This window comes from Corvus brachyrhynchos, unplaced genomic scaffold, assembly GCF_000691975.1.
Source record: "Corvus brachyrhynchos isolate BGI_N302 unplaced genomic scaffold, ASM69197v1 scaffold239, whole genome shotgun sequence".
NCBI lineage: Eukaryota > Metazoa > Chordata > Aves > Passeriformes > Corvidae > Corvus > Corvus brachyrhynchos.
The window spans coordinates 9211255-9222108 of NW_008246057.1; the positions used below are offsets into that span (position 1 = coordinate 9211255).

General features: G+C 39.1%; 1 protein-coding gene across 4 annotated transcripts in view; it reads left to right on the top strand.

Moving 5' to 3' along the window:
• The window catches only part of TRABD (TraB domain containing), a 35590-nt gene extending 26217 nt beyond the window's left edge, over window positions 1-9373 (top strand). For all 4 annotated transcript variants that reach the window (XM_008642546.2, XM_017745980.1, XM_017745981.1 and 1 more), the window contains 3 exons: window positions 344-516; window positions 2138-2249; window positions 4867-9373. In XM_008642546.2, the coding sequence (XP_008640768.1) occupies window positions 344-516; window positions 2138-2249; window positions 4867-5041 (460 nt within the window). In that variant the 3' untranslated portion in view covers window positions 5042-9373. The remainder of the gene's footprint in view (window positions 1-343; window positions 517-2137; window positions 2250-4866) is intronic.
• Window positions 9374-10854: the final 1481 nt, after the last annotated feature.

Here is a 10854-nt window from a genome sequence, read left to right on the forward strand (position 1 = left end):
TGTTAATACACACGGAAAGTGGGGTACCATGGTAACTGTTGCCCCTGAAGCCCTGGGGGTTTTGCTGAGTTGAGTTGTCAGCTTTTAGAGTGGGAAGGGAGAAAATCCAGTTGAACTGGCTAAAGGCAAGTGACCTCTTTTTTTCCCTTTCCTTCACTGTAGAGGCATTGTTAGGTATCAAGTTTTACAGGTTTGTGGAGATTATTTTCCTTCTGGAGAGGAAAACTGGGGGAGGAGAACTGTAGACTGTGTTTAGGTGGATAATGTGTGTAACACCCAATTGTTTTTATTCATTGGTTTGTCACAGACAAACAGATACTGAGAAAACTTACCTTTCTTTCAGTAAAGATGATGTGGAGAAATGCAAACAGAAGGATTTACTGGAGCAGATGATGGCAGAAATGATTGGAGAATTCCCTGATCTTCATCGAACAATTGTCTCCGAACGAGATATTTACTTGACCTACATGCTGAAGCAAGCAGCAAAGCAGATAGAACTACCTCGAGCTTCAGAAAGTAATTGTTTTAAAGCAGAGATTATGACCAGCAAGGTGTTTGTTGTATACTGGTCCAAAGTTCAGTTCTCAGGAAACCTGGGATGTTCTGTTCACGAATGCTGCATATCACATAAGATACAATGCTTCAAAAATAAAAAAGCTGAAACCACCTAGAGCAGTAGACTCTTAAGTTATGTTCCCTTTCTCATTGTGCTATTTAAAACTGGAAAGTACTAGTTAGCCAGACAGTATTTCAAAAGGCAGGGATCCGGTATGACAGCACAGAATGGGACAGTCATCTATCTCACTTGCCCCATTATTTCACCAAATTAATTGTTGTCAGTGGCTGCTAAGAGACTCATTTCTTGATAAGAAATGGGACTCGTTCTTTGATTCTCTAGTTTCAGTACTCTTCATAGGATTTTTTTTTAAATTATAAATTGGGCTGCTAGGAACTTTGATGATATGGCAATAATAATCATTTGTGACTCCACTGTTTCAGCAAGGTATGGGCATACAGAAAAATTGTATTTCTCTAATCTTTAGAAGTATTCTGCTGGCATATGTGATCTGCATGCCCTTCCTATAGATAAGCATACTGAGGTATGTTACCTCTTAATATCTTAAGAAGATAGTGTTTGTCATCACTTTAGTGCAGAACTTCTTTCTAGTTGCAGTTCTGATTTAGAGCAACCCTAGAACAGACTGAGAAAAGGAAAATTTATAAAAAAACCAATTTGGTATATATATAGTAGTTCTACTGTTTTCAGTACAGTTTTGTTCCATTTTTGGGTTGGGCTGCTTTTCACATTTTTACTTTTTTTCTGGAAAAATCAAGGGTGGATATTTAAAGCAAGTGGAACTTGTATTTTATATTTATGTATTATGCAGAATTTTCCCCATAGGAAAGCAGCCTGATTATTATTACTTAAAAAGTTTTTTGTGAATTATTTTTATTGTGGCATGGTGCTGTATTTTTCATTGGGGAAAACTTCCAGGAACCACATTTTGGGTGTTGTGAAATTTGGATGGTAGATGGGAGATGGGGGTGAGAGCTGGCATGTGTTGCATTGGTCTGATGGTAGCTGTCTAATTGCTGCATGTCACTGCCCTGGGTTTGCTCTTGCTGAGGCAAGGTGTCTAACAGTGAACTTTACAGGGACAGGTGTGGCCTCAAGCATTGTTCTCCGATTGTGAGCCCAAATCTCGTCACACTTTGTGCGCCAGGTGCCACTGTCCAAAGTGGTGGAGAAAGTTCTGTGTTCAGGAGACAGCAAAGACCAGGAGTGTTCCTCATAAGCAGCACAGAAACGTGACCAACACAGAGAAGGAAAGAAATTAATTTAGTTTGCATCTGCTGAGCCTGTCACCCTGAGGCTGGAGTATGAACACTGGCCAGCTCTGTGTATGAAATAAATGACTGCTGAAAATCCAGAAACTGTGCTGACTTTTTCAGACTTTCAATGAAAGAGGCAGTAGGTGAAATGAGTATGTTATGTAGCAACAGGGTTTCAATATCTGGTAGCAAAAGCCCCCGCGTCTTGGAAAAATCAATTTTGTAATCTCACACATTGCCTATTTATTTATAGCTTGAAATTAGTTCTTTTACAGATATGTTCCTTTCTCTACATCTCTCTCAGATGAACCTAGAAAATACATCCCAGCTGTTGTAGTTGGTGTTGTTGGAATGGGTCATGTACCTGGAATTGAAAAGAACTGGAATTCTGACTTAAAGATCCAAGAAATAATGAGGTAACAGTTGTCCTTTCCTGCATGTTGATGTAACAGCTTCTCTTGCTAAAAACCAGCAGTTTCTTTGGAGCTTTTTTGGTTGGTTGTCACAGCTTAAAGAGGCATCTCTACTGTCATTCCTGCCATGTCAGCTCACTGACTTGCTGTGCAATGCTTGCAGATTATGCTTACAGCAAAGAAAAAATCAAAGGAAAAAAGTAAAGAGTTGAATATGGAGGGAAGTAGAGATGAGAATATGCCCTTGTCTAGAAAAAAAATTAATTGGTCCTCAGTTAAGTCTTCTAAAATGAAAATTTAAATGAGGGCTGTAGAAGATGGTGAAAACAGAACAAGGCTTTTAGTCTAACCTAGGTAAATATAAACCATTGGATTTAAAGCTTTTGTCAGGACACTGCTGACTCTGGCAAGCTTAGTGACGCAGTTGCTTGTATCCTATTTTTAACTGTATATATAAGTAATGACTTGTTTTAATGTGTATCCCTAACTAATTATGAGCTGGTTTAAGGCACGTATCTGGTGAACTCTTGCTTCAAAGTACCTATTAAAATACGTGTATGTGCTTTGTAAAAGACAGAATTGAAGAACTAAAGTTTTCAGACTACGTGTATCCGATAAAGTCACAAAGGTCAGGACTTCAGAAATACAGGAGAGATTATAATACAACTGGGTAGTATTGGTCTGTGGTGCTTTAGGATTATAGAGTCTTTCAAATATTGACACTTATCACATTCATTTATTGTGTTTATGTAACCACCTTACCCATCTCTTCAGAAGCTATGAAAACCAGAAAAGACTGACATCCCTATAAGTGGTATATTTAGACATCTGAAATACGATTTAGAAAGACTTTTGGTGTCTGGATTCAAGCATGCAAAGTACAGAAGCTCTGCCTAACCATTTATAATTACCTTTCAAGGCTAAGCTTCACTTGGAGTCAAAAACTAGATGTCCATATTCCTCTGCACCCTTGCAAATAACCTATACAATGAAGTTGTCCAAAGCCATGTAGTTGTGTGGTGGATGTTGGCTGCATCATTAACAGCACAGAACTGAACAGCCCAAAGACCAGTTGCATGTCTTCAAGTCCTCACAGGTCTTTCTCACCAAAGTTTAGGCTCTGACTTGATTATCTTTACCATGCCAGTGCCATAACTGAGCAGAGTGTTACTAGTATCTTTCACAAGACATTAATACTGCATTAACTTGATTTTCTGAAACAATATGAAGCAAATGACCTTTATAAGAGTGCTATATTTGCGACTTATTTTTGTTTAAACTTTTTGGACCCTCATGCTGTTGCACTGCAGTTGCAAAGCAGAGTTAGGGCTTTCTTTTGTGTGTTTAGTGTTATCACCTCTATAAACTGGAAAGTTTTAAAGACTTTCACAGGTATTTAGTTAAATTTTAGAACTTGCAATGTGAACTTGAAAATTGTCTGGATAAAAACATATGTATATTTCTAATTTTTTTCTAATTTTTAAGTTCATGCTTTTTAAGTTCATTGAACTCTGCTCCAAGCAGACCTTTTGTCTATCACAGAATGTTTTGAGTTGGAAGGGATGTGCAAGGATCATCGAGTCCAGCTCCTAAGCAAATGGCCCATACAGGGATAGAACCCATGGGCTTGGCTTTATTAGCACCATGTTCTGACCAGCTATTATTAATTGATTTTTAAAATTTGTGGTGAGGGATTAGAATTGAGAAAGAGTAGGTAGAGAGGCATATGAGCACATGTAAAGAGGTGCCTTTACAGCATTCTTGGTTCAATACATATGCTTTTTTAAAACTCTCCTGTATCATGCTGTAATGTGCAAAATCTTACCAGTGATAACTTTTCCTTAGTTTGAGCACATGGATCTAAACTCAGTCTAGTTGTATCCTAATCTCAGAACATCTAACCTGGTTTGAGAGCACCCAGTGTTTTTGCACTATTGTAACTGATTAGTTCTGAATACATTAGAAACTTTTTCTGGAAATGAATAAATGATACGTTGAGGGTTCTTTGAAACAACATATGGAAACTTCTGAGTTGCCTGTGAGAGTATTATGAGTTGCTGTGGGTGCAGGGCCAGCTGAGCTGCTGCAGAGCCTGTTAGTGAGGGTGCAGGGCTGCATGTGCATGTGGCTGTGCTCTCAAAGTCAGCTTTATCGGGAAGGTAGTATTAACTGTTTGCTTCATACGCTAACAGTAAGACTGCTTGACAGTTTGGGGGTAGACCTAGTGTCCCTGTTGTCCTCTGCCCTCCTGGTTCCAGGTGGCTGGTGCAGAGACTTCCAAGCACTTCTGTGAAAATCTCAATACTCACTTTTAGTATTCTTCAAGAACTCTGTATATTGACTTAATTATTTTGGTAGGGTGATGGACAAGTCAAGGTTCCTAGCCATTAAGAAGAAAAGCTGTAAGTAGAAAAGGCTTTGTTAGTATTTGTTAATTGTTATTTAATTCATATGTAGCCCTTGAACATGAAAGAATACATTGTTCATTCATGATGCATCTGTTACCTGAAAATTTCCCTCACTATAGAGAGGGAGAAAAGATCCTTTTTTTTTTAATTGGAAAATGCCTGCTGTTTCCAGCTATGCAAATATTAATATCGCATTCTATCTTTTGTTTCAGTGTGCCTCCTCCATCAACTTCAAGTAAGATTTTCAAATTTGTTTTAAAAGCAACAGTTTTTGGACTGCTGGGATATGGCTGCTACCGAATAGGTCACAGGACAGTTCAGTTTGTTCTCTCAATGCCAGCAACACAGAGCTATCTTCAGAGGCTGACAGAGGTGCCTCAGCAGTGAACATTGAGTGGAGGCTCTGTGTGAAGAAGGTGGCTGAAGAAAGGGTGATGGAGGCAACATGTAAACTGGACTGAAGAATGAGGATTCTAGTCAGAGTTGACTGATGCTGAGCAACACTCAATTACTATATAATAAAAGATTTGATACTAAAGTTACACCAGCTATGATCTGATTAATAGTTTTGATTCTTGGTAGGTGTGTTGCATGAAACCAGGTGATTCCAGATTGAGGTAAAAGAAATGTGTATGCAAATATATATATATATATATATGTATATATATACGTGTGTATATCATATATGCATACTATATATATATACACTATATATATGCATTATATAATATATATATATTACTGATGATGTAGTACAGGGAGGTTAAAGAGTGTGTGTTCATGGCTCCTTTCCAGGGGAAAGAACAACACAAAATAATCTAATCAGCTGCATCTCCTCTGAAGTTCAGGGACACTTGAGTGATTCTTTGCTTTTTTTCCTAAGGTATAATAATACCAAGTGGTTGTTTCTGGTGCCAGACACTTTTACACGTAATTTAAAAGGACATCTTCTCAATGTGTGTTTTATACCTAAAACGTTTAGGCTTTTTTTTAAACTTAAGAGCTTTCCAGAAATTTCAGAACTGTACAGGCTGTCATACGTACACGGCTCAAATTTTTTACAAGCCTTACTGAAGAACAGGAATGTTGCCTTTAGATTGCGTCCCTTGTTACCACCACCAGTTGAATTGTCTTTCTCCTGCATAGAGAAGGTATAGCCACCCCATCAGAATGCAATGTGGTTTGTGTCAGATGTTTACAGGACACTCTGTTCATTTAGATTAGCTTATTTAAACTGTATTATTTAGCCAAATCCTGCTGGTTTCAGTATTGTAAATTTAAGAGACTAGAACTACTGTACAATTTACTTTTGTTTCTCGGACCTTTCATATTTGGCATAAAAAGCCTGGAATTGATCTGCCCCTTGTTTTTGCTACATGAAAATATTTTATTTATCAATGTAATGTCTCAGTGGATGAATATTTTAATCTATTTAATAGGAAAGCAGTGTTCAATTTAGTTTTTCAACCAACTGTAGCATTTTATTTGGATTACCTGCTATTTATATGTAGAATTATGGGTACTACAGACTGCTGTTATTTTCTTTTTTAATTATCCAGAACAGTAATCCATCATCAATCTATTTCTTCCTTTTTTTTGTTTTTTTTTTTTTTAGTCCTAGGTTCGTATTTCATTGGAATTTTTGGTACCTTCCCTTTATAAGGATTGTCAGTGATTGTAAAATGCCCTTGGCAATCAGCTAGTCTGAGTTCAACAAGACAGATAACATTGTCATATCAAAGTTAACCTGATGTATTTGAATGGAAGAGTCCCATTTGCTCCTCAGGCTCATACAGTTGGTCATTGCTGAAAGTGAGGTTTTTATCTGTATTCTTTTGGGAGTGAAAGATAGCAACCACTGTGTGAGGCAGGAGGAGACAAAGGTGATGTTGTGTTTTGTGTCTGTGTTTTTTCAGTTGGTTCAATAAAATCCAGAAACCACTTTTAATAGGGTGCATTTCCAAAGCCTTGTGTTGGAAATGGTCCCGTACAGCCTTTTGTTTGCTGAAAATATGTACATGTATCTTCTGTACAGTGTTGTCTTTTTCAAGCTTTTAAAATTAAGGGTCTGATGCTCCTTTCTGTGATGGCATTGACTTTGCTGGGAGCTGGTCTGTCCATGCAACCTGATGCTTTTCTGCCTTGCACTTTGAAAATTTTATCAGTTCCAGTGCAGCAAATTATTAAAGTGCATGTTTGTCTTTAAACTTACTGAATCTAACCCCGTTCTGCATAGCTCTTAAGATAATGCTAGGTGCTTTTCTGGTTCTGGGCCTTACAGGTGTCCAGGGAATAAACCTTAGCAAATGAGAATGACAGCAATTCATGCTTCTAGGACACAAAGTGTACATGATAATATAGAAGACAGTGGGGCAGGTCCTTTTATTTTCTATTTATCAGTGCTTAAGAAACCACCAGCCATCTCTAGCAAGAGGAAAAGCAGCATTTGTAAACAATGTATAGAAGAGTAGAGTGACTCTCTGAATTTTGATTCCTGTTTTTTAAAAACGTTTAAGGTATTGTTTACAATTAAGCAGTCCTATTTGAATAATTCTATTACATTTTACGTACATTTTTAAAAGATGAAAGTAAAAGCTTAAGCTCACTCTTCTCCTGGCTTTACTGACATACCAAAATGTTGTTCTGTTGGTTGTTTTCTTCAGAATATTTAGCTGGTAGAATTAAATATATGGATATTTTGCTTTAAGTTATCTACAGATTTTTAAAGTATCTGCAGATATTTTAAAAGCTCTGTAGATCTTTGATATCTGTGCTCAGGTAATTTTACACAAAGGAAAACAAATCTAAGGTTAATTTTAGATAGGAGCCTTAATCTTGGGTGGGACTAATGCTAAATGATTGTCATGGAGCATTCTTGCAGACTTAATGTTTTATGCTTTTTAGCCAAAAGTGATTACCATCTAAGGTGCCCATTCATTATTCAGTTTTTCTCTCCACTCAGTACCTTAAGTCTATTGCTTCAATCTTTTTTTTTCTTTTTAAAAAAGCATATCAGCAGATTCTTCAGGGAACCTGTTTGTGGATGGAGAATTTGCCATTTATCTTCCCACTGTTGCAAATTGGCAGATCATATGCACGCACTGTTTACTCAGTGGCACTGGAAAGTGATGAATTTGCAGAACTAACAATTTTATGAATCCATACGCAAATTCTTGATGTTGTATATTCAATGTTGTACTGTTTATATAACATAATCAGTGTTTTAGGTCCATTCTTTTCTGTTCTAGCCAGTCCTTTCAGTGTTAACAGCATCCTGTAAAATTTAAGTATATGTTGAATTGTCCCAGCCCCACCTCAACCTTATGAAGCCATATTGTATTTTTTTGGTGACATGTACATCTGTTTTATGCATTTGTACATGTGATGTGAAGTATTTTTAACAATGTGTGCCTTTACTCTAAAATGATTTAAAGTAAACAGCAGTATGTTCTATTATATAAAAAATAAAATATTTTAACCACCATTTCTGTTGAAGGCATTTATTTTCCTAATTAACCAGTATTTTTATTGAGAGCAAACACTGGTTAGCTAGATCTAGTACAGGATAATTCCACCATCTAACACATTTTCCTGCAGGACATTAGTTGAACTAAATACCTCCTGCTTAGGGGCATCTGAGTGTAATGCTGAAGCAGGGAAACTAGTTTCTCTGCCTACCATGTGTAAAGAGGAAAAGGAGGAGTTTCCCTGTCCTGCAAAAGGGAGACTGTCTGCTCAACGTGAGTACTTAAATTCAGAGTCCAGAGTTAGGCATGGTGAGTTGATTTTGTTGTTGTTGCTTTTCTTTTAATCTCTCCAGTGCTGAGTCTTGCAAGGAGCTTGACAGCCTTAGTCCCAGTCCAGCAAAGCACTCCAGCATTGACTTAATATCAGGCACAGTCGTTTGTGCTTAAAGTGCTATCCTCCATGTGGGAAATAAAGACCCTTTAAGTGCAAAAGATGTTGAACGAGTGACAAAGAGCTTAATCTTTCAAATTGACACAGGTAAATCAATATGACTATTACTTTATAAAAAAGTATTAATACAAAGATGCTGTATTTATACTTAAAGTAACTATATATGATAAGCTGTATTCCATACAGATAATGTACCATCTGTTTGCACCCTTTGTCAATCAGTGGTCCATCTGTTTTGACTGTATGTAAAGCAAAGTGCAGCCCATTTTTCCTTCATCAGGCAAAGTTCCCTCCAGTTGCACTTGACGCTGTGGCTGACAAGAATTGCTGGGTAAACCATTTAGGTGGAAGAAAAAACTTTGAACATTGTAGTCCAGTAGTGTCCCTGGGAGTGGCAGAGGATGCTGCACAGCAGCTCGGCTCTGGAGCAGTGCTCGGTCAGGCAGCCTCAGGTGGCATCCAGCAGCTGCCTGCTTTGGGAGTGTATCGTTCACCAGCATTACACTGCACACTGCTGGCTCATGTCACATTTGCGGTGGTTTTTCTATACCAAATACTGAACAAAATTTAAAAATTGACTTTTTAAGGTGGATTAAAATGTCTGGGTTTCCACTGGAAGATGTGTTTCCATGTGTATTGTAAAACATCTTAAAAACTGAGAAATATATCAAATTACCTCAAAGTGGTAGGCAGTGGGAACTACACGTGGAAAAGAAACAGCACATTATCACTTGTGTAACCCTAAGATACTCATGTATGTATTTCCCTGTTTCTAAAACTGAAATAAACTTTAATTTTAGACTTGAGTGTTTTAAGACTGACATTTTTGTAAGATGTGGGAGCTTTTAAGTATTGGCAGAAGAAGGGTCACTCTTGTGGCTGACTGATGGACAGACTTAAGTGGGGTGCTGAGCCCGTGCTGTGGAAATGCACATGGAAGACATCAAGCACAGGACAAAAGTAGCTCCAAAGATCCACAGCTGAAATCAGTCTACTGACTCTTCAGGTGAAAAAATGCACCAGCTGTGTCTATCCTCACACCAGCAAGTCTTGTGTGTCCATGTGTATGTGGGGAGACCAGGAACAGCTGACACAGCTGTCCTGTTCAGCAGCTCCCAGCTGAAGACGCTGGCTGGGGGTTGTCCTAATTATCCCCTCCCTTGTCGCTTGCCTTGTGCCCACTGCAGAGTGGAGCTTTCAGGGAGGCAACAGCAGCAAAGATGGAGCTACCCTTACCCTCACTCCAGTAGGGAAGAGGGTAGGAGCTGGTGCTGTGTATGCTCTTTTCAGTCACAAGATCTTGTCCTTTGAGTCCTGGCACCTGGCCTGGCTCCTCCTTGGTGGCTCCCAGCTGGGGACGGCTGTGCTGCAAAGTGAGCAAACACTCGCTTTTGCTTGTTGGAGGTTTTGTCTGTGGGTTTGTGTAGTACAACACAGAGAAGCTCTAGCATCGTTTGGGACGGGGGAAAGATGCACACAGCCACTTTCACACTTGCCTTATCCAAGATACTTGGTGCCTGTGTATCATGACTAACGCTTGAGGGAAAAGGGGGAAGAATCAGACTTGAAAAAAAGCCGTATCCCTTTCTTCCAGTTTCAGTAGGAGGAGGCTTGTGCCTCCTCCCAGCTAAGTGACATTATTTCAGTGGTAACACGTCCGTGATTTTGGCTGCAGAGATGATTTATAATCTGGAGAAAGTAATGAAGAGTGATATTTGAATAGAGCAGGGTGGTTATTAATGTGATGTGTCTCTGCAGCTACTAAACTGCACATCTGCTTTCTCCATGGCCAGCAGGAGTGTTCTGTTTCTGCTCGAGCTGTGTGTGGGCAAGCCTGCCAAGGTTGCTCAGGGCTTTAAGTTTGTACAAGTGCAACAGGGTTCTGGGTGTGCACCACCTGGCACTGGGCAGCTCCTCTCCCCCTCCCTGCTGCCATCTCCACGTCGTCTCTCATCCAAGTTCTTTAGAGCGGAGAATCTGTTGCGTTTAGATGGAAAGTGCAAGTAATAGTAATAATTTAGTGCCATCTACTGTCTGCAGATGGTCTACCTACTCTGTCCGGGTTCAAGTGGAGGCATCCACCGGACCCTTCAGAGAAGGTAAGTGTGCACAACTTGGAGAGGTTTGGTCTTGACTCACCAGTGTGGTACCTGCTTTTAACTGAAATAACACAAAACATGAACATTCTGAATACTGACCTGTGGCATACATTCGTTTATCTTTTTTCTTGTTGTGGGTGCAGCGCCCCCGCGCCCTGCTGGCGGCTGCCGCCGGCCACCCCT